Source organism: Polyodon spathula, chromosome 14 (assembly GCF_017654505.1).
Source record: "Polyodon spathula isolate WHYD16114869_AA chromosome 14, ASM1765450v1, whole genome shotgun sequence".
Taxonomy (NCBI): domain Eukaryota; kingdom Metazoa; phylum Chordata; class Actinopteri; order Acipenseriformes; family Polyodontidae; genus Polyodon; species Polyodon spathula.
This window is the reverse complement of record NC_054547.1, coordinates 30,515,430-30,539,246: the sequence shown is the minus strand read 5'-3', so window position 1 is coordinate 30,539,246 and position 23,817 is coordinate 30,515,430. Positions and strand designations below refer to the sequence as shown.

General features: G+C 36.9%; 2 protein-coding genes across 2 annotated transcripts in view; one reads left to right on the top strand and one right to left on the bottom strand.

The window, feature by feature from the left end:
• The window catches only part of mcf2l2 (MCF.2 cell line derived transforming sequence-like 2), a 73,033-nt gene that overhangs the window by 33,432 nt on the left and 15,784 nt on the right, over positions 1-23,817 (top strand). The window contains exons 9-15 of the mRNA XM_041270741.1: positions 1,188-1,302; positions 1,754-1,873; positions 2,130-2,321; positions 3,405-3,596; positions 4,361-4,538; positions 8,684-8,793; positions 11,391-11,479. Coding sequence (XP_041126675.1) covers positions 1,188-1,302; positions 1,754-1,873; positions 2,130-2,321; positions 3,405-3,596; positions 4,361-4,538; positions 8,684-8,793; positions 11,391-11,479 — 996 coding nt within the window. The remainder of the gene's footprint in view (positions 1-1,187; positions 1,303-1,753; positions 1,874-2,129; positions 2,322-3,404; positions 3,597-4,360; positions 4,539-8,683; positions 8,794-11,390; positions 11,480-23,817) is intronic.
• LOC121327006 (lactosylceramide 1,3-N-acetyl-beta-D-glucosaminyltransferase-like) lies at positions 15,424-22,156 on the bottom strand. Its single transcript, XM_041270742.1, has 2 exons — positions 21,970-22,156; positions 15,424-17,811 (listed from the first exon to the last, which is right to left on the bottom strand). Exon 2 carries the CDS (start codon positions 17,534-17,536, stop codon positions 16,397-16,399), a length of 1,140 nt encoding a protein of 379 aa, XP_041126676.1. The 5' UTR covers positions 17,537-17,811; positions 21,970-22,156; the 3' UTR covers positions 15,424-16,396.

The following is a 23,817-nucleotide window of genomic DNA, read 5'->3' as shown; positions in this document are numbered from 1 at the left end:
CTAATTGTTGATAATGACCTACTATACATGTTGTAAAGTAGGCAGTCCCTACTGGCCAATAGGAATGGGACACTGAAAGCATGAGAAGGGAACTGTTTACATAGACTCTCGTTGTCATGTTACTCTATTATCCTGCTTTACTTTAATATATGTCACAAAATCAATTTAGAAGAACCATAACAAGACGTTATTAGTCCACTTACATTGGAAAAAGGGAACAGGGGATGAAGGAAATACGTTAGTGTCTTAGGAATGTGACTGATTCTGATGCCCCTGTTTTGAATCTACTTTGCAATGAAAGTATCATATTTGTCATGAATGTTGTTTGTGATGTGTCAGAGATCCTCAGGAGTCTATTACCATTGATCATATTCTCAATGAGTTAATAACCATCAGCTGAATTTTTCAAAAAATGTGTATGAGTCTATATGCAGTACAGAGATATGCCTCAGTTGAAGTTTATTTTAACTGTACAAAAGCTAATTAATCTGAACCTCAGCTGACTCTTACTGGAAACGAACATGAACCAGTGAAACTTTGTAGTCTGCGGCTTTACATTTCGCCATCACCCCCCGCATTTTGTATATTTCAATTGATTTTAAAATCAAAGATGTGAATTTTGGTATGGTATTGTGACAGGGTCTTCCTCGGGTCACACGCGTGGGTAGCCGCTGTTCAAGCATACAGAGAGACTGAGGTTGGTGTTGAAACGCCGGCACAGGCGCGCAGGATTTATTAACAACAAAAAGAAAGTGAAAGTAAAATAAAGGCGGTCATGTGACGTTACCAGCGATGGTAACGCACAGAGGACAGATACAGAAAACCGTACAAAAAGTGCAAAATAAAACACAATACCCCAAACTATAACTCAAAAGGTGCCGTGAAAACGGCAGGCCTTGCAGCAGCCCCGATCACAGCGATCAACATGCTTTTATACTGACGCTCCGCTGAGACACGTCCACCTGCCTGCTGGAACAGCTGATTGCTTTCAGCTGCTGCTCCACGCAGACGGGTAATCGTCCCCAGCGGAGCGCCACAGCAGCTAAACAATTAAATCAATATTAACAATTAACACAAAAACATACAATAAACTACATATTCCATTGTGCAAGGCTTACGGTTTGCCACAGGTATTTTTTTGTGAGCTAAATGATTGCTTGGTTGACAAAACTACGTTTTCCTAACAGGTTGCTGGCGCAGCTGGATGAAACAGAAAATGCTTTTGAGCAGTTTTGGTCCAAGCATCATCTAAAACTGGAGCAGTGTTTACAGCTGCGGCATTTCGAACATGACTTTCGAGAGGTAACGGCTGTTATTGTTACAATGTTACAGTAGGGTGCTGAGTTAAATACCAAAGAGACTGGGGCATTAAATACAGTAAAAGGACATTTTAATGATGTAAATAGTATTCATTATTGTAAATCTACATGTAGGGGCTCAATTCTCAAAGCAATTATATTACAGTCTTTTTAGTGGGAAACACACCCAATAAAGTTACAAAACCAGAAATAAACAAGGGAGACTTTAGTTCAGGAGCTTGAATGAAGTATTAAGTTGTTTCTTGTTAGTTTTAGACGTTGAGCTATTGGTTTTTTTCCTGTCAAACACAAAATTGTGCTAAAGACAATTTGGAGTAAAGAGCTTTGAGAATCTAGCCAATTTAAATAATCATGTGTAATTTCAAATTTCTAAAACCTTTCATTTAGGCATCAAATAGTGTAATTTTTTTTTATATTTGTTTCTTCTTTTTCAGGTAAAACTTGCTTTGGACAACCTTGTGGAGACTCTGGCTGCTTTCACAGACATCGGAGACAGCGTATCTCGAGTAGAACAACTTCTTAAGGAGCTTAAAGTATTGGAGGAGAAAGCCCAGGTTGGTAATGCTTTGAACATTCAGATGTGTATGTTTTTACTTAGGGTAGCTTAAAACGTCTGCTGAGTTGTCTTACTTCCCTTTTCATTTCTTCTTCACCTTGGAGAGAATTTGTATTTATGACACTTTATAACCAGCCCATCAGTGTTTCAGAGTTTAATTTACACAATTGCAAATTCAGCTACGTACAACCTGCCAAGTTTTGGAAAGTATATATAATTTGTATGAATGGTTGTCTGTGTGTTGTGTTCTGCAGGAGTCTTTGGAAAAGGCCCAGTTACTAGCCCTGCATGGAGACCAGCTGATCCAAAGTAACCATTACGCTGTCGACTCCATCAGACCCAAGTGTGTTGAACTCAGGCGAATCTGCGATGATTTTAACAATGAAACAAAGAAGAAGTACGACATATTGAGGAAATCCTATGAAATACACACAAAAATAGACAAGGTAAATAAACCATCCCAGCCAAATTGTTCCTATGTCTACAGGTACCTGTACAGATTAGATGTGTGTGAAAAAACTTAGCCTGCCAAAATTAAACAACAATTATACAACAGAAAACAACACAACCACTAATATTCCAACAACAATTGTGTAGCCAGTAATGTGGCTATTTGAACATAATGAGTGATACTGATTATGTACCCAGTATGTGTCCGGACATTCTGTACAACATGGATCCATAACAGCAAGTAGCTTGGGAAAAACTTGTTCAGCATTATTGCTGTAAATGTAGTTCTGTATCTTTCCTACAAACTGTAGTTTTTAAAAATCCTTTTCTTGATAATAAACTAAACTAAGAGCATCAGTAAATATTAGCACAGACGTTGGCCTCTTAGCCAACACAAACAGACGGTGACTTATATAGTCAAGTAAACTGATAATTATCCCTATTTCTATAATATCTGGTTGTAACTCACTCACTTCAGGGTAAAGTGACAGCTATTGTATTACGGTACGGTTCCATGTTACTGATGTAGTGTCAAACCAAAACATTACAGTTTAAATATTAAAAATGTCCAATGGCTCAATAAAAGGGACTGGTGTTCTTACTAAGATTCACATTTACCACATTTTTTGGAAGTGGAAAAAGGCTAACTTTTTTTAATAGAATATCTTCCTATTTAATTATAAATCTGTAACATACTCTACCATCATATCAAGTAAAGGTATAAAAATATGTACTGTGTTTCTTGTGGTAGTGTGAGATAGGCTCTAATGTCTATATAGTCGCTAGGCAGGCTTTACAATAAATTCAACAATGCTTTTAGCAACCTCAGCATCTTTCCAATTCAGTGATTCATGTTTAGCTACAAGGATGTCTGTATACTCTGTACTGGATACATTCTTCTTATCCTGACGGGCAGAACATCCAAACTGCTGGGTATTTTAATGTTACTGGGTCCTGTCTACATGACTAATGTAAGGGTGAAGAAGAAATTATTGTCATTTTTCATATCTGTTTTTAGTTTGCTGTAAATGTAAAAAATACAGTATATACTGCACACATTCATTCTTATGTTCTTGTAGGTTAACCAGTGGTGTGACGCTGGCATATATCTGCTGGCATCCCAGGCAGTGGACAAGTGCCAGTCTCAAGAAGGTGCTGAATCTGCCCTGCACGACATTGAAAAGTTTAATGAAACAGAGAATGAGAATCAGCGGGGCAACCTTAAAGAACTTCACAATCAGTTTGAAATGATTCTCACGTCTGAAGTAAAGGTAAGCCTTTTTTAATGTCCAAATATAAGAAAAGAAACTAAGTCAAGGAAAATGGCAACTGAAGCATTTGTCTCCTTGACCTAGTTATGCTAGTTTCTGGATGCAGAGACTTGTTAATTTGATGGGGATGTATATCTATTTATGGCCAGTCTGGAGTATGTATATTCTGGGATCCTTCATTTGATCACATTATGAATAGATTATTTTATAAACTCTCACCCAAATAGATAGAAAAGTTGATCCTGTGTCAGTGATGTATTTAAAAAATAGACATATTCCTAAAACCATAGTTTTCTGTTACCAGTCTGTGGCACAGTATTTATGACTGACCATCATGAGCATGGGTAAGAGAGAAATGTATGACTTAAATGGCTTAAGTAATTTGGAATGATGCAACAGCATCTTTTTCTAGAACAAACAAAAAAATCCTATTAGCATTAAACATATCATGACACTAGCTTGACAATGATTGAGTCATCATTTCCATCTCTTACATTTGCATCAGGGGCTGAAGCCAGTTACCAAACCCAAACTCGTGTCTCGGTTGACAATGCATAATGTGTTGCGTATAACATTTTGGCTTTTGCTTCTGGATTGTAAACAAAGTGGGCTATATTTTCAAAACTCTTTACTCCCAGCATGCTACTGTGTAAGAAAACAGTTTTACTGTTAATACTCACTAAGGTCTGAAAAAAGCTAGCACCTCCCTTTGTTTGTTGTGTTCTCTTTTGACCACTCGGTGTGTTATGTTGTTTGTCGGGCAGGCCAATGTCCAGAAGGCCCTCCAGAGACTAGGTGATGTGCAGGAAATGATTGAAAAGAGACAAGTCAGTCTCAAGAAGTTGTCAGCTAAGCAGACCCGGCCTGTGCAGCCTGTGGCCCCCCGCCCAGAATCTTCTCCGAAAAGGGCATCCACTAAACCAGTCACAAATGCTGGTCCTAGTAAGTACCTGAATCTTACATCATAATTTTCTGATCTGGATGTTTAAAAAAAAAAAAAAAAAAAAAAAAAACTTAAATACAGCCTTAAAGAGTAAGTAGCAGGGTTCCAAAATATATGCCATTATACATCCCCAAGTGTCGCTACTACTGTTTAAATAACGTACCTGTGGGCTCCCGGCACTTCCAGCAAATGCGCTCTATAGCCTGGAGGTCGCAGGTTCGAGTCCAGGCTACTCCACTGCCGACCGTGAACAAGAACTCCCAAGGGGCAGCACACAATTGGCCGAGTGTCGCCCAGGTAGGGAGAGCTTAAGTCGGCCAGGGTGTCCTAGGCTCACCACGCATCAGTGACCCCTATGGACTGGCCGGGCGCCTGCGGGCTTGCCTGCTATGCCCATAGCTGCATTGTCCTCCGACGCTGTAGCTCTGGGTTGGCTGCATGGTGGGTCTGCAGGATGAAAAGAAATGGTCGGCTGATGGCACATGCTTCGAAGGACAGCGTGTGTTCGTCTTCGCCGCTCCCGAGTCAGCACTGGGGTGGTAACGGTAGCTTTGCGCTGAGCCTAAAATAATTAAAAAAAATAATTTATTATATATTACAAATTAAAAAAATAACATACCTGTAATTTTTCTTTTCCTTGTTAACATCCTGACAACTTTTTACACTTATAACTTTAAAGTGTTTCAAAGCTATTTTCAAAATGTCTGCTGTAGTGCACTGGGGTTTGAGATCTGTCCTCTAAATCACTGCAGGAAGAGTGATTTAAAAAAAACAAAACAAAAAAAAAAACCACAACAAGTGCTCTGGCTTTTCTGTTCCGTAACATTTCATGGATTGTTATTGCTGTATTAGCTGTTTGACAATGTGGGTGATAATCCTTACACTATCAGTGCCTGAGAGCAGACATTTTGAATAAGACTTTAAAGTTATAAGTGTAAAACGTTTAAAGGATGTTAACAATGAAAAGAAAAATGACAGGTACATTATTTAAACAGTTGTAACAACACACTGGGACATGTAACGCTGTATTTTTGTGTACAGCTATTGCCAAAAGTTTTTGGATTGCGAAAAAAATAAATAAATTACTTTATGAACATAATTTAGAACTTTTAACTTTTATTTAACATCATGTCACCAAAAACTACAAAATGATATTGCAAAAGTCAAGCGGACACCATAATAGTAGTATAGTGTTTCATGTTAGATTTCGAAATGTCAAATATATGGAAAACTACAATGTGCTGTGTAATTCAATATGTTAACGTGACATTATTCAGCAGGTTTCATTCGACTTTATGAAGCAAAATTTGTCAATTCCATAGGGTGATGCAAAACTTTTTATGATATAATAGATTTGTAGTTGGTAATCCTGAACTAGATATTTTATAAACTCATTGCTATATATAATCTAACCATTAACAAAAAATAAAGGCAGTTGTTAACAGTTAATAAACTTCAGTCCTAATATCAACTAAACAACCCAATAGGATTTCTGTCTCAAAAATCTTATGAATTTGGGTACAGAAAATCCCTAAGCAGCAGACACTACACATAATACAACTGCTGTACCTTATACAATAGTTGTTTCCCCCACTAAAGACAGGACATTTGAAACATGCAAATTCAGAGAACTGGGAGAACAAGCTCTGTCACTACTGAACTCAAACAAACTGCAGTTTTTTTTCAATATAGTTGCTATAGTTACATGCAAAACATCTTAAAAGGCACTGGAATACAAAGGATGTACATTGATGTAGAACAAAATAAAAGGCATGTATGCTTCAATGGGGATGGTTAGTTATTGTTTAAAGGTTTGAATTATAGAGATGCTAAATAAATGTCTTGGAAACTCCAAAAGTGTCAGAATTGAAGTGGGCAGTAAGATTTTATGTAATGAATTTTGTGTGACTACCCCCTAGAGCAGTGTAATAAAGCATAATGAAAGCATTGTAAAGCCCATAAAGGAACGGTAAAGTGATTTAAAAAAACAAACCATTGGGGACCGGTGTGTCTCATCTGGCAGAGGCTCAGCCGTGTGATGTACACGGCTAGTCATATTGTACAGCGCAGGTTCATGTCCTGGCTGTGCGAAGTAGGCTGCTGTGGGTTAGGGAGGTAAAACCGGCAGGGACTGTTTCTCCTCATCGCTGTACAGCGAACCCTGCTGGCCAGGTGCCCAGTGAGCTCAGAGCACACATCTGCAGGGCTGGGCTTTGTCCACCAGAGGTTGGTAGCTCGCCAACATCTGTTCTCAAGTTTCTGAGTGAAAAAGGAAGCTTTTACCGTGGCAAGCTTTTGAAAAATAAAGTTCCCCTTGTAGTTTAATTTATCTCTCTTCCAAACTCCTAGTGAACAATCACAACCCATCTTTTGTTAATGATTTCCTGCAGTCTGGCTACAGTAGAGTAGAACAGAGAACAATGACATGCTTGCTGATCAGTAAAGGCCAGTGCTTTTCGCCAGGCCTTCTGTTTATACAGCTCTGGCCAAAGGTTTTGCATCACCCTATAGAATTAACTAAAAAAAAAAAGAGTAAAGAGTCAGTGGGATCACACAACTACAAAACGCTGCATGGAAACCAATCAAAATGAACCTCTATTCAATTTAACCACTCACCTGGTACTAATCACAAACAGTAGATCACCAAGCAGGTAAAGCAAGTAAAGTTGGTTGGTTTCCATGGCCACCACTTTGTATCCGGTACTCCATTAACTGAGGGCAAATAACCCATTTCAACCACCCAAGGTACCGGTGGTGGTGAAACTAGGCCGGAGTACTCTTAAATTCCAATGCACAGAATGTCAATAAAGGTTATATTATACAGAGTATGATACCTCCGAGCAAGTCAATATAAAACATTTGAATATATAAAATGTGTATTCCCTATTCCTGCAATTTTTTTAATTTATTAATTGGTTTGATAACTGTATGTGCAAATTCTCTGTAGGGTCCTATGCCCAGTAACACTCATTAAGAGAGATTAATTGCAAAATATGCAATGGTGGTGTCAAGGCTTTGGCCCTTATAAGTTCCCCTGCAAAGTGTAAAGCACAGAAAAGCACAGACAGCATGGTAAAGGTGATTATACAGTTGTGAAGCATAGGAAAAGCATAGCTAATGATGCAAAATCAACACGGCAAATATAATGTTTACTTAGATTATAAAAACACTTCCGTTTCTATGCAAATATCTCAGTGCACTTTGTAGAGCTACTGCTATGGAGATGCATTTGTAGTACAAGTCAGTTACAGACCAAACAAGTCTGAACATGAATTGTGACAGCTGATACGTGAACACTGACCCTTCACTAAACATGTGATAATTGAGCAGGCAGTGAAATTACTTTCCGGGCCTGTGACAGGGTAGCCGTTTGGTGACCTCAGGCCAGAAGCAGGAACAACAAACACAGTACTGCAGGGCAAAAGACAGGACGGGCACCGTTTTTATTTTTAAATACAAAAATAAAATATTTAAACAAAAAGACACTTGCTCACAGAGTCAAATAAAAAGTTAAACAAAAATAAATCACAAACACAAAATACAACAAAACCCAGGTCAGGCTGGGCAATCGCCTGCACCGATCCTATACGTTTCGTGTAGTTTCGTTTTAAATTTCTCTCACTCCTCTCGCTCTATCCTCTGTACACCCACCCAGAGTGCAGAGACCTGCAGGTTTTTATGCAGATGACCATCTCCCGATTAGCAACAAATAAATCACTTAATTCGGGAGATGGCCACCTTCTGCACAAGGTTTTCCTTTTTAATTACACACTGGCAGAGGACGAGCTGCCTAATCTCGCCTCTGCCAGAAACAAAACAATAACAAAACAAACGCACAGCTATGCCATCACAGGCATTTTTAAATAAATGCAAAAAAACAATAACACGGCTTTCGTTATCACTTAAATATATAATAAATCATAATAACATAATTACAAGCAGGGCTTTGCCCTGCCCCTTCTCAGAAATGTGCAGGTCTTTCTAAGCTGCCCTGCTACAAGGCCGTTGAGTAATGATGACTCAATTGCAACATCACACACAAGACAGCAACAGTAAGTATAGACTAATAGTGTATCATACAGTGCATGTCTGTAATTGTGTCTTGCCTTCTTGGCTGAGAGGACAGTTTGATCTTCTGTTGCAGCAGCAGCTCCCACTCGAAGGGCATCTGACAGTTCCAGCACCCCCAAGCCTCCTACTGAGGCTGAACTGGCAAAAAAGAAAAACCCTAGAAAAGCTAGAGGTGGAATCAAGGTAAGACAAGTCTGGTGTTTTTGCACTTTGATTTCTAGCCTGGTTTCTACACAACCAACACAGGTATGATCACTACCCCAGTCCAATAATGAAAACTACCCTTTGGAATCCAGTCAGGACATCTAGAGCCCAGTTTTTATCAAGGTTCTAACTAAAGGGCCAGGTACTACTGCTATTATAATGACTGACTGCACCTGGTTATATTCTGTTCTGTACACACCTTGTAAGCAAATGGATGATTCCACAGGCCCCAATAGATCCCAATGATCACAGTAATACTGCTATAATAATACCAGAAAGCTGCAGTAACTACAGAAGTTGACTGTTACTGTAACACTAGATTTTTATTTATGTTTTTACACTGAACATATATTGGTGTGAAACCATTTGTAATTTATTCTGAAAGGATCCTGAAATGCTTTCAGATACCAAGGTTTTACAACGAACCACACTCAAGCCTTTTACTCAAACAATTGTGAATCTTATCTTCCTTATTTTACAGCGATTATGTCATATTAGCGGAAGCAACTATTTTTGTAACAAGAAACTTAGTGTTTCTGCGTTGTTGTTGCTGTTTTGGAAGTAAATAATTAAATACACCAGTATGCTACTTAGTTACTCACTTTTAACCCCCCCAAAATAAATAAATAAATAAATAAAAAATCATCACTATCCTCAAGTGCTGCTCATGGCTGCATATGTAATGCATTTCTTCTGAGGACATAATGACACATCGTCTATAGGGTGGCTCTGAGCTGTACTGCAGTGTTCTGGCGCTAAACTGTCAAGGCCTAATGGAAACTGATCATTAATTCTCCATTGACGGTCCCGTAACAAAAACTCAACTATCTTTTTTATGTCTGTTTTAATCTGCAGCATACCTAAGTATTACTGCTCTTTAACATTATGTTAAACCTGCTTCTGCTTTCTTATATAAACCCTAAAACCCTTTGTCTGCCTGCTACTCTCTATTGAGTCTGAGAACTCACGGGAACTGATCACTAGATTTTATTCCTTGTATGTACCATACACCAATCTATACAATTTAAGTAGTTACAGGTATCTGCATTGTACCTACACCATTTCACATGCTATAATTTCATGGTAATTAGTTGCATTTAGTTCTGGATGTAGAGCCAAAATAACAGGATAGATTTTAATCTCGGTCACCCAAAATAAATTGGCTTTATTTAGCTATAAAACATGTCAGGATATGTCCTTAAACTTGTAAATAATTTCAGTTTAATTAGGAGATATATTCTGACTGTGATATTGCATGTTTGTCGGGGGGTATGACAGTGAAAACTCTTTAAAATATTTTGTGTAGTAGTGATTTTAAATCGAGATGATGTGAAAAATATTCGTAATTTTTTTGTTTTATTATTCGTATTTTAATATGAGCACTATTCATTCTAGTTATTTGGACTAAGCCACGCTAAGGTCTGATTTTGTGTGTTGAGTCTGGCGTCGCCTTGCTTTGACTTAGACTGTCACAAAAAAAAACTGGCAAAAAAAAAAATCTTTTGCCTAAATTTGCGTCTTCTGGTCAGTATGTCTGTATTCTTGTGTTAAATTCTACACAGGCCCTCAACTTTGAAAACACATGCATACGCAGGTTAATATATCTCATTCAATCTTGTCATGGACTCTATCTGTAACCTCTCTTATAAACACACCAACAGAAGAATAGAATCCACACTCAACCTCTCTGTCCCAAAACCCAAGAACGCCTTTGGACTTGTACCAATGTAAACATACACCACTATGGAATACTGTGGCAGAGTGCACCACCCCTGTGTGTATTGTGTGTGTAATGCCGTATATGGGATGTTTATATGTATGTGTGGGTTATGTAGCGCAGGTGATTTAAAATGTATATTTGTGTTTAGGCACAGGGATTGCACAATCACTTAACAGGCAGATTAAAGTGGGTATTTGTATGGGGGCATGGGGAGTGAACAATTAGTTCACGTGCAGACTGTGCTGAGGTTCAATTAAATAACTGATTAGCGAGTCCCAGCACAGCCTAAGAGTCAGTTTTCACGCACAGAGGGTGGGTGTTCAGTGTGGAGAGAACGAGTCAAGAGAAAATAATTTCATAACAATTGCTACATGTGTTGGAGTGGAAACAGCACAGTACTTGTTTTGTATGTTAGTTTGTTTTGGCCACCGTGTCAAACATAACGTAATAAATTATAAATCTACACACCAGCGCTTACCAACCTGCATTCTCTGCCTCCTGAGTCTCTTTCTGGTTACTAACAGCCTGACTAGTGACATTGTCCTTACCACAAACACACATAGCTAAGAAAAGTCTACAAAGGAACCTCAGTTGCAGGCTCATATCCTAACCTCTCCTCCTGAAATGTTTTCCTGTCATTAATGTTCTAATCCTACACCACTTCCCTCAAAGAAAATATTCTCCCTAATAAGATTACATTTCTTAGCATTTTCAAAATATTGAATTTTTTTTTTTATCAGTGCCACCTTTTGACTGTATTATGGTATTCCTTGACTTGAGATGCTTCTGCATCCTCGTGTGTGTCTGTCAGTAGTGTTGCTGCAGATTAATTGTTAAGTGTTTATTTCATGTTTAGATTGAAGTAATGCACGAAGCCAGCCAAGGAGGGTCCAGCCACATTCTTGTGACAAATGAAACCGAGGAAAACCTGTTAAGCAGACGAAGGTAAGATTCTGTCCAAGTTTAAAGCATGTGCTCGAGTTTCAGCCAAGAAAAATTCTTCCATGAAGCTATCGTGTATGCTATCAGTGTGTTTACTTTGGAGCCCTTAGGTGAACTCATATTCAGTTAATGATTTAAAGAGCCCTGCTATATGTTTTGTCTTTTACTGCAAGATTTGAATAGTTTTAAACATAACATAAAATATTATAATAAAACATCTGTTCCAATTTTATTTTTTAATTCCAATACAACAAATGACTCATTTTAGTCTTCAGGTATTACATTATTCTTTAAAGAAAACACATCAGTTCAACTTTTGTTCAGATATTCTATTTATGCCGCTCAGAATATGGAGGGAACTACTTTAGAAGTATTCATTACAACTCCTCTGGTAATAGGCCCTGTTTGAACAAGGCACTGGATTGGTTGATGAGAGCATGCCCAGTAAGAAGAATGCAAATGTTAAAGTCCATATCTCACATAGAAAATAATTTTTTGGCTTTGGGGTCATATTTGTTTACCTTTACAATAAGCGAGAAATTAAATCTACATGATCAATTTTGTAAAACTATCAATAATTCCGGAAAATACCGACAACGCTTTGAAGATGCACTTAGTTGGCATGATGTCGCTAGGGGAACACATACCAGGCAGAGGAGAGATACACATAGCTTCAGACTGTGAAAGTGATCATTGCGAATTTCTCTGATGTTTTGAGTTGTGTGTATTACAATAAGGACAGCGGGATTGTGGTGTGTAATGAAAGAAATTGTGGGGAGGAAGAATAACTGTTTTGAACCTCCAGAAGAAAATAACCACACTGGCCTGAGGAATGCGAGCGACACACACACTTGTCTGCAGGCCTGCAATTTTTAATATTGTTCTTGTATACAGTTCATTTATGGCAATAAAAAAGTGTATTTCTATATGAGAGGAAGAAACTTCGGTATGCTCAACTAGTTGCTGAAGCGGAACAGCGAGAATGGAGAGTCCAAGTTTACCCAGTGGAGGTGGGTTGTCGAGGATTTGTGGCACACACTACAACCCGGTTTCTCAGACGTCGGGTTCAGTGGTCAAGAGTTGTGTCGCCCAGTGAAGAACTTATCTGAAGCAGCAGAAAGGAGCAGCCACTGGCTGTGGTTGAGACGGAAAGATTCTGGATGGGAATCTCAAGCATAATAGAAAGAACACAACGCTGATGTACAGGTAAGTAAGCTGGGCTGAACTGAGTGGGGGATGGAGGGGGGTGATGCTGGGATGCCAGAATCACTGTTGAGCCCTCTTGAGGTGTTGTGGGCTAGTCAACGAAACACCAAGGATGGAAGATGCCCACTTGAAGACCCCAGAGATGTACCCTACTTAGCTCAATCCAAACGGTTGTCATGCTGATGCGCTAGGGAGACCGCACTGGGTTGATCCCCAGAGCCAGCATTGCAGCCATTGTGTGTGCTAATGCGCTGGGGAGGCAAAATGAGCTGATCCCTGGAGCCAGCATTACACTTCTACACCAGACAGACGGATATCTGCATCATCAGATGGAAAACAATGCAAATGGATGGAGATGCAGATGGATCACATTAGTTTACTGCAAAGCTACGTCTTAGTTGGTGCTTATCTTGGCGAGAGCCGAGTTCAAATCAGCATGAAGTTAAACATCTACTGTCATGTAATGGAAATAATCTTTTTGTTGTACCATTTATATCTTGGAAATAGTGTTTACCATTTCCCATCTACTTCATTAAATAACGCATTGTTTATATTACAGGGCCGAGATGACTTGCATGGTCACGTATAGCTCTCGACTTCATTCATGAAATAAACACTTATGCTTTCCCTGGCCTTTATGTATGATCGTTTTCTTTGTGCCACAGACATATGAATGCATGTTTATGGTTCGTGTTTTCCCCTATGACGTCTCATATGTCGAGATACGAAATCAGGACTTTTTGGTAGAAGCATTCAAAACAGGCTTTACGATTGTACATTTCTTAGTTACAGCGCAAAAGTATATATAATGTAAATGAGCTTCACTCACTCAGAATTGCAGTTTTAGCACACTTTTAGTAATACAAAATATTAGAAGTGTGCTAAAACAAAATAAACAAAAACAAAATAAACACTTAGCTCCTTCAGAGCACTACCTTCACAGACAGGATCACCCTGACTAACACACCGGACAGCTAAGCTGTTTACTGGTAGATGAACACACAGATTAACACACAGTATTTACTTGTGACTGCTTCAGAAACAGGGCACACACCTTCCTGCTTCCTTCTCTTAAGCAGCCTCGAGCACCCTTTTTAAACCCTGCACCTTGCACAAATTTGCAATAATCACCAGATGCCGTTGGTAATGAACTAATAAAACTATTAAATTAACCAAAGTGCATTCTTTTTTTTAGCAGAGTGGAATTAACCCTCTCCCTGCTCACAATATATATACTTCATGGAGTACAATGGTCTACTCATAACCACATGATAGAATACAATAACACTGGTGTCTGGACTATGAGACTGCTAAGTAAATTCCCTTTGCTCATTGAAGAGAAACTGCTTCTACTGTAGGTGCATAAATGTTCTACTTTCTAACAGGAGGGAAATGTAGATTGGCTGCCTAGTTTTAATGCATAACACAATGAGTGAAGTGTATGAAACCATAGACAGCGTAAAGAACAGAAAAGTATGGCAAAGCAAGGCATAACCACCTATCATTAACAATGGTAAACACCTGATTTTGGTTGGTGTTGATGCAACAGAAAGATTTGCAAATTAATATCATCCCAGAATATGAAAACTAATTTATTTGTTGGTTGATCCATTAGCTCAACATTTTTTTTTTTTTGTAGCACTTTGCATTCATTAACCATATGAGGAGTGATATGAGGATACACACACACACACTATTAGAATCTCACTGAGTTTTTATACAGACATTCAAACCCCCCAAAAAATGAAAGATGAACACAGTGAACAGAACAGTGCAATCACAATATTTTCAAGAGTATCCATGCTAAGCATAAAAGGGAAATGCATATAATTTGTAAGTGCGACACTGCTCTCGGAGTTTGACATCAGCAGGTGTGTAGAGGACATTTCCATTCACTCACTCCCAGCTTTCCTATTCGCTCTTTGAAACTGATTATAAAAAAGGGTGTTGCCTGTGAGCACTCGTCTCTTCCAGACCTTCATGGGTCACAATTTTTAAAAGTTTACTCCAAGTCATTAAACTGAATCCATGACAGGAGCTTACAATAAATATAACTTTTATAAATATAATGGTTCCTAACTAGCCATGGAATAAAACATTCAAACACAATACAAGCTAGCCTCCTGAATGATACTGATTTCTACCTTCATATCATCCAGTCAAAAGAGAAAGGATCAGAAAGGATCCTTAGTCTAATGTAAGACATTTAAGAGAAACATTTACTAGAACACATATTCACAGAAACAAGATAAATATTTGTAAAACTACTGACTTCAGGTGTATAGAAACCACTTAAAGTATCAAACTCTATACAGTCATCTTTTATTTTGTACCCGCTTTTTAAATTTTTTTTATATAATCGACCTGTCTAATACAACAACCCCCAACCTTAGAAAACTATCAACATATATTATCTTTTAATTGGGAAATGAATAAAAGGTGACATTTAACCTGTCCATCAGAAATGCTTTAGTTGATGTGAGGTATTTACTATTAGGACCATGGTGAATGAACTCCGCTGTGTGATGGTGACAGTATGCCGTAACATTTCTACTACAGGATAATAATCTTTATCTGTTACTAGTGGTTATAGTAAAACAAATACATACAAAATAAAATCAAGCTCTAATTATATACATTAGTTCTCTCATATATCATATATATTCATATATATATATATATATATATATATATATATATATATATATATATATATATATATATATATACACACACCTAAAAGCACTGGAAAGCTCCAAGCTTCACAACTCACAGCTTAACCCTTATGGGTAATCCTACTAAAAGGTCCATGGAAACCACAATCTTTTAGGTCACATTAGGGGTGCAGTAAAACTGAATTAAATATATTGTACTGGTGGAGAACAAGGTAAAGGGAGAAATAAGGTTAAGTCAACTGAAATGTATTGTACTCATCATCTTGAGGAGATGTGTTTTAATTGTAGGCCCAATGAGGTCACTCAATAAGAATACTGTTTGATTCCTATGGAACTGTACGGTGTTGTCAAGCAAGCAATGCCTTGTGTAATATACAGAAATGTATTTTTTATTGTGTGCCATTGATGTTTGAGATTAAACTATTTACTCAGACCACTTGTGGTTTTTACTACATGACAACACACCTAAATACAGCACTCTCGTTGGCTCTTGATGATCTTATGACTTATAAAGATGTATAAAGCAGCTGTCAAAAATAACAAACTTACCCTCACTGGACACAAATTAACTGTGACTAATGTTAAACTCATTATGAGTGATTAAAATAAGTGTTTAGTTATCTGTCCAACCAGCTGTTCTGTGATAACTGTTCATTGCCACGACCAAAACCCTTTCTACCCTTTACCTTGCTCACAATTATAATTGTATTTTCACATAGAGAAAGTTGGTTAGTAGCATTGCAGTGTAGATTTTCATCAGCTACTTAAACTGAAAATCCAGGGGTTTTTTTGTGTTTTTTTTTTTTTTTTTTTAATTGTTTTTTTTATCAATTACATTGCAGTTTATCTATAAAAAAATGCAAACAAAATATTGAGGAAAGGTACTTATGAATCTAATGCTTCTGCTTCCATTAAATGAAAGAAGAGTGAGGTAAACGTCAATTTAAACAATGTAACTTGTAACAATCTGCAGGGAAAGAAAAACACTGCATCTTTACAAACAACTTCACACCATGCTCTTTACAGTCACTCATCGGTATTAAGAAAACACTGCACTGCAGGGATAAGTGTCCACAGAATACGGTTTACAAAGAAGAAAAGCTTTCACAGCAGTACAGTACAGCTGTCCCAGTATGCCAGAGGAGAAAGTCTTAAGCTTTGGATTTGTGACCTCCCTCCAAAGGTAATGAATGTCTTCTAAGTGTCCATGAGAAGTCATCATCTTCTTGTAGATACAGGGGTGATAGGGGGCCTTCCCCTCCCCAGAGAAGTATGTGTGATATTGAGGAATTACCCCTGCTTTAGTAGCACAGATTCCCATGAAAACATCATCTATGTAGAGTGTGGTGTTGAGAGTCATGGATGCCCTATAGATTTTGTCAGCTACATCCCCTGAAACTACATAAGCAGCGCCTGCAGTGTAATCTGGGTAGGAAGACCACTGGTACATCTCATGGGGAACATAATACTTGCTTTCTTTGATCCTGATTGGAGGGGCTCCTCTATGGACACGTCCGATCCAGAGATCCCGGGCGCCTCTTTGATCCAAGTCTTGGAGATACTTCACCAGGTTGGGTACATGGATGAAGATGTCATCGTCCGCTGACATGACAAACTTGGCATGTCCGCAGTACATGTGAGCCCACTTGAACTGCATGATCAACTTGAGGGTGAGGTTGTGGAAAGCATCAGTAAAGTCTTGTTGTATAAGGTCGCCGTACTGCCGGTCTTCTCTTTCAAGATACCTTTGGATGACTTCTCTCTGTAATGGATGTTTGTGAACCCCTAGTGCAAAGACAACCTTCACACTGGCCTTCAGCTCGGAGTGGATGTACTCCTCGTTGCCCCAGGTGGAGCGGATAGCTTGACGTCTCTCTAGGTTCTCCGGAGATGTTTTCACAAACAGCACAAGGAGCACATTTTGCTTTTCACATTTATCCTTGTGGTTGATCAAGTACTGGTAGTTGGGCAAGCTACTAGCTTCCTCACTGCTTATGGAAAGGCTGTCGTTTAGGAAATTATAACTGTTCACAAGGTAACGATAGGAGTAAGATTTCATGTGGCTTACAACGTGGTTGTCAAGTTGTTCCCAATATATCATAAGAAGGGAGAGTATGAAGCACGTAGTCATCAACTGCATAAACTGGCATTTTCTAAATCTTCTGGCACTTCTAAACATATTGTAATCTTACTGTCACCTCCAGTCACTGTCAGGTCCAGTATACTGGGTTCAATGGGCTGTCCTTGTTGTTCTTGCACAGATTACAATTTTCAACTTGTCTGAATTCCATTATAGTGTTCCCACAAGAAGGACCATCTTTGCAGTATGCATGGAGTTGCTTGAAAACCTGTGTTCCGTGAGAAAATTCTTAATTTAGAGTATTCCTTTTCTCCAAAAATTAAACAGATTTCTGCAATGCTATCCTCATCTTCTTGTGCTGTTCATTTTAGGCTCTGTAAAATAAAAATAAAAACACAAGAGATGTTTACATTTTACAGAAAGCAAATGCAGAACAAACTTTCCTCAACCACTTCCCGGTTAAACAAGCTTCCAAAATGATCATGGCACATAGTATCGATTCATACATATGTTGTAATAAGTTCAAATGTGTTATACCTGTATAACCATGTTAGAAATATTTCTTAATTCTACAGGTATAACTCCACATTACTGTGAACACTGTGGCCAAACGCCACAAGACTGACTATTCTAATTCAATTAAAATATTGTATGAACAAAGTTATACAAATAGTGAAAATACATTTATATGACAACGTCCTCTTGAACAGAAGAAACATATATAGTTTTGCTTTCTTATCAGAGGACCTAGAGGAGCAGGGAAGCATGTATGTATATTGTACATTATATAAACACACACACACACAGATGAACTTGCTTTATATCATGATTGTCATGCAGGCATAATTCGTGATATAAAGCGGGTCATGATATAAACCAAGTTTCACGTTTGCATATGACATCACAACATGAGTGCGAGAAAAAAAAAAAGAAATAAACTAACGGTGAATTAAAGAGCACTGTTTTAATACTGTACACATAGTTGTTCTTTACATTTAAACAAATGCATATAGTTTACTACAGGACAAGTACATTTTGTATCATTAACTGGAATGAAACAGTTTGTGTCATTATCTAAAAAAAAAGGCATGAATTGTTGACTGATGAGAGCTATCAATTAGGTGTTGCACTTGGTGTTTTTTTGTGTGCATTTGTATAAAACTGTGTTAAAGAAGAACCATTTGGTGACGTTGGTGTTTTATAACTGAACCGTATTCTGTTAAGACCGCCCATGCAACATTTGAGAGGCTGCACTAAATGTCAGTTTATCAGTTGAGAAGATTATTGGTTGTTAGGTTGCGTTAGAAATTAATTATATCCTGTGGTTACTTAGTAAAGCCCGGCCATGGAGCATTTGACAGGGTGCGCAAAACATGACAATAAGTGGGTTTGTGAGATGATATTAAGAGAGGTAATTTCTCAAAGAGAACCTATGGTGCATTGCAAGTGGTTTTTGAAAAATCCTGATAATAAACGGGGTAAGATATTAAGCGAGGTGATATAAAACGGGTTCATCTGTGTGTGTGTTTGTTTGTGTGTGTATATTTATATATAAGCCAAAATACATTTTAAATCATAACACAATACATTATTTACCCCCTCGTGTGAAGGGCTTTTCTTCCCTGCCACACAGCCAATTGATCACATACAGAAAAAATGACTAGCTACACCTGTAGGTTTAAAGTGTAACACACTAAATCCAGAAACTTAAATAGTATATAAGGACCTTTTTATTTTATTGTGTTACATGTTCCCATGTGTTTAAGTAAGCTGTGTGTATTGTTTAAAGAAACAATAATTCATGAGAGGTCATCTTGGAGCTATAATAAAAACAGCCAGAGAGCACTACAATTTAAAAGTGAAAAAAGTGGTCAAGATGTAAAAATATGATAATTAATATACATACCTTACTTAAACAGTTGCAGCAACACATGGGAACATGTAACACAATAAAATAAAAATGTCCTTATATACCCTTTAAAGAACTATCCCTTAACCTCCTTTCAAGAACACATTACAAGAAAATTAAAAAATGCATGTCAATAACATTCATCCTCCATTAATAAATACAAATGGAGCCTCCACTATCGGACATTCTAATACTCCTAACAACATGTGTTTCATCTTAAATGGAGAAGTGCTTTATTAACTGTAACATTTTGAATTGGAGTGCAGTGAACATTATGTGCATCACAACACTGTTTGGTTCTTCATGGAAACCTGTTTTATTTATGGCTTTTTTGGAAGCACTCCAGTAAACCATGAAACCCTGGACTCACTCGACCAAGCGGAGCAGACGTTCACAAATCTGTGAATAAATATAAACGCCAGCACAGCAAATGCAGTATGTGTGCACATAATAGAAGGGTTTAAGTAACAGATAAAACGGATTTGCTGAGCTGTACAAAACTTTGACAACAAAAAAAAAATACCATTACAACAGCGGTTTGTAGTCAGCACTGTGAACAACAATGATAGGGATATCAATACCATAGGGAGAACCGGTCTGCTGGTCACATATATCTGTGGTTAACATTCAGAATTGTTAGTCGTCACTGAACTTCCATTTCAACTTCTGTTTTTTAACCTTTTCCTGCCTAAATAGAATGACCACGTACAGGCATGAATATGAACATTTTGTGTATTAGCGCTTGTAGTATGTCATCCTTAAATCAGAAATGAAAACCCAATATAGCCAGAGAAAAGCCTTACGTAGCTGTTTCCAACTATATCATGTTTTCTGTTGTGGAATGTATTTTTAAAATTATATATATATGTGCACCCACCAAAAAATTCATAACAATTTATGATAAATATTTAAAACTGCAAATTTCCACCCCAGCTAGATATAGAAAAAATGAGGATGTTACAGTTGCAAAATTTTATGAGGATTTCAAATAAAAATATTTTAAATATCCTCTACCGTTGAGGAGCAACACGGATTTGTAAGAGCCATGGTCTATATGACAAAATGCCTGAAAACGGGCCTAATTTTGGCAGCTATTTTATGGAAGTAGTCCAGATACTGGTCATTGCAAAATCGTATGTAAAAACTTTTAATATCAAAATATGATTAAATACAAGTAGAAAAAGTTTTAAATAAATTATTCCATAAATTTTCCATTATGAAGAGAAAAATCTCATATATATAAATATATATATACACACACACACACACGTTATATAGAATTCAATATAACCACAAATAGCAAATAAAAAAAACTAGTACAAAACAAACTATAAGCCACAATTTAAAAAATATATTATATATATATATATATATATATATATATATATATATATATATATATAAAAAACTAACTAAAAATGGCGACAAAGTGGTAAATCTAACTATATTGGGCTACTGCAATAAATGTGCTCACCACTGTAAAGCAAACAAGTAAATATAAATGCATTTAATTTTTAGCATATAACCCTCTTTCCAGACGTTTTAAATGACAGCTTTAAAAGAAACTTAAACTAAGATCAAGCCCTCTAAATTATACTGTCAGGACATTTTAAACACGATTGCTACCTGACATTGTACGTGAAAAAAATAGATGAAAAGACATTTTTCAATAAATTGAAATCAATAAATCAAAATAGCTGTAGTTTGTATTAAAACTAACACTATTTCAGTTTGCTATGACATTATTGATGTAATACGTGGTTTTAGTACTGAAGTTGAGTGGGGTGGCTGGAGTTTTGATACCCTAGTGGGTATAGTTTATGATCAGAACCCTGGGATCCCCATTTTATAAATAAGTATATATTATATATATATATATTATATATATATATATATATATATATATAGATATATATATATATATTATATATATATAAGCAGCTCATGGAACTATTTCGGTACAGTACCGGTGATTTATCTTTTTTTCATGCACCAGTTGATCTTATTTCTCAAACAGTTCAAGTTCTACTCAGAATATTTTCTAATACTACATACCACAAACTCAAAATTCTTTCAAATTTTATTTAATCACACACGTTTTGGCAATACACAGCTATCAGTTATTAAAAAGTCACTTATACACAAGTTGAAATTATATTATCTTATACCTACAGAAAAAAAAAAAAAAGTTTCTCTACAAGAATGTAAGTGAAACAGTGAATGTTTTATCATAAACGTATTGGAAAAATATATTTTTTTCATATAAAATGTTGCCATGTTTTATAGCTAGGTCTGAAAACATGTCTATTATCTAACACTTAAACCTTGAAACAATTTTTGTAGATGGGCCAGCTGTTTTTAAAAGTTAAAAATACTTAAGCTCTGTGGTTGAGTGTCTAGGTTGTATCCTGTTATACAGGATTGTCCACTTAATTCATAATATACAGTACGATACAATAGCCTAACTCAGAGGACTTAAAAATTAGGTTTAAAACATTCATTAAGTGCAATCTTGGCTTTTTCTTTCTTTTTGCCTTGGAGAAGATAAAAAGAAGAAAGAAACACCAATTTGTTTGAGAGATACTAATATATCAAAATGATTAGGTTAGATCAGGTCACTTACCAAGAGAAAAAAGTATTATCCATTTAATAAAAAAAGTCCAGATTCTTTTTCCTTCACAAGATGTACTCAAGTATTATGAAGTATTCATTCTAAAGGAATGAAATTCAGTTCAGATTGGTGATTAGTTTTATCAGCAGCACAATCCCATCCCTGGAATGAAGAGAGCTAAAGAAAGGTGGCAACTGCAACTGCAACAGCAAAGTGAAGTGAAGTATGGTAGTAGATACCTTACAGGAAGTAACAAGCAAGCTCTGCCCCCTGGCTGTCAATACCCAAGAAACACATACTGTGTGAATGGCTGAAATACTTGATATTGCTCTGCATCTCCAGTCAGCAACAGCCTTGGAATGCTTGCCATATACATGGGTGACAGCTAAGGTATGGCTTCCCCATAGCTTCAAACCCTTTTCCTAGAACATCCCTCGATGACTAAGACTTTAGTTTTCTTAAAATCTAAAAAGGGTGAGGGTTTCCTTAAATGTACAGCCAACTCCTTTTCTCCTGAATTAGATGTAAATTATTGTGTCACTTATTAACCCTAATACTGCCTGCAATAACAATACAGTGGAACGGGGTCCACAAAGTAATAATTGCATAAATAAGGTTTAAAAATGTTACTGTGATCCAAAGTAGAAAACTTAATTTTAATCAGTTTAATTTTGGTACTACACTGAATTTCATATAATTTTACTGTAGCTAGAATATTGGAAAATGTTACTAGTTACTGGAAAAAGCCAAGCTGTATATGTTATGAATAGCTGCTGGCAGCACAAAGGCTCCAGTTAAGACCCAATATGCATTAATACTGTATTGTAAATGGTTCCCCAACGCAGAACAATAGGTGAAATATAGTATCTAATCCATTAATTATGAACATGTTGTTTTAAAGATACAGTTGTTACATACTATTCTCCAGCAAGTACTGTAACAGTGTGAAAGGGGGTGTATTTTGGAAATGAATTGACCTATTGTGAAAACACAAGGTTTGTAAATAGTAAATACAAAGTTAAAAAATGTAAAAAATACATCCAGGATGAACAGAAGGCACGAAAAGCAACACTAATGAACAAAACAGTTTAGAAGACATTATGCTTCATAACTGTCGCCATGCTCAGTCAGACAGGCTAGGATCACTCTGTTCCTTTAAAAATAATTTGTATCCTACTAAACCCTCAGGGGTCGCATCACTGTAACCGAATATGTGAAAAGAAGGTATTATTTTTCCTCATGCTTTTGTAAATTCATGTAGTTGAATAGGTTTCTTTATCTATTTGGAGACAGGTGTTGGGGAGGGGAGGGGATTTCTTGAATGAAATGGGACCCAATAGCTAACAAAGGTTGTGAGAACCTGAACAGTAGTACAACTAACCTGCTTTTTAATGTGACAAAAGAAATGTGATCCAATTATATATACTACCAGATATTCTACTTACTAAATAAATGGATACGCAGTTCATTTTTGTCTTCAAATCTTTGGTATTTGGAGATCCTACCCAGCTTGCTAAGGATATTGTTAGCCTGCCTCTAAGTCACTTGACTAGTATATAAAGTTTTATCTACAGTACAGATTATTGTACTAGTAATGCATCCACCCAAAACAAAGGGCAGATAACACCTTAATACTAACAAACATTTACTAAAGGTTTCTATGCTGATATTCAGGCTTTAGAGCACACATGTACCAGAATTATTCCGGGCTTAAAAGGCAGGTCATATGCAGACAGGCTAAAAGAACTGAATCTGTTCAGTCTTGAACAAAGAAGACTACGTGGCGACCTAATTCAAGCATTCAAAATTCTAAAAGGTATTGACAGTGTCGACGCAAGGGACTTTTTCAGCCTGAAAAAA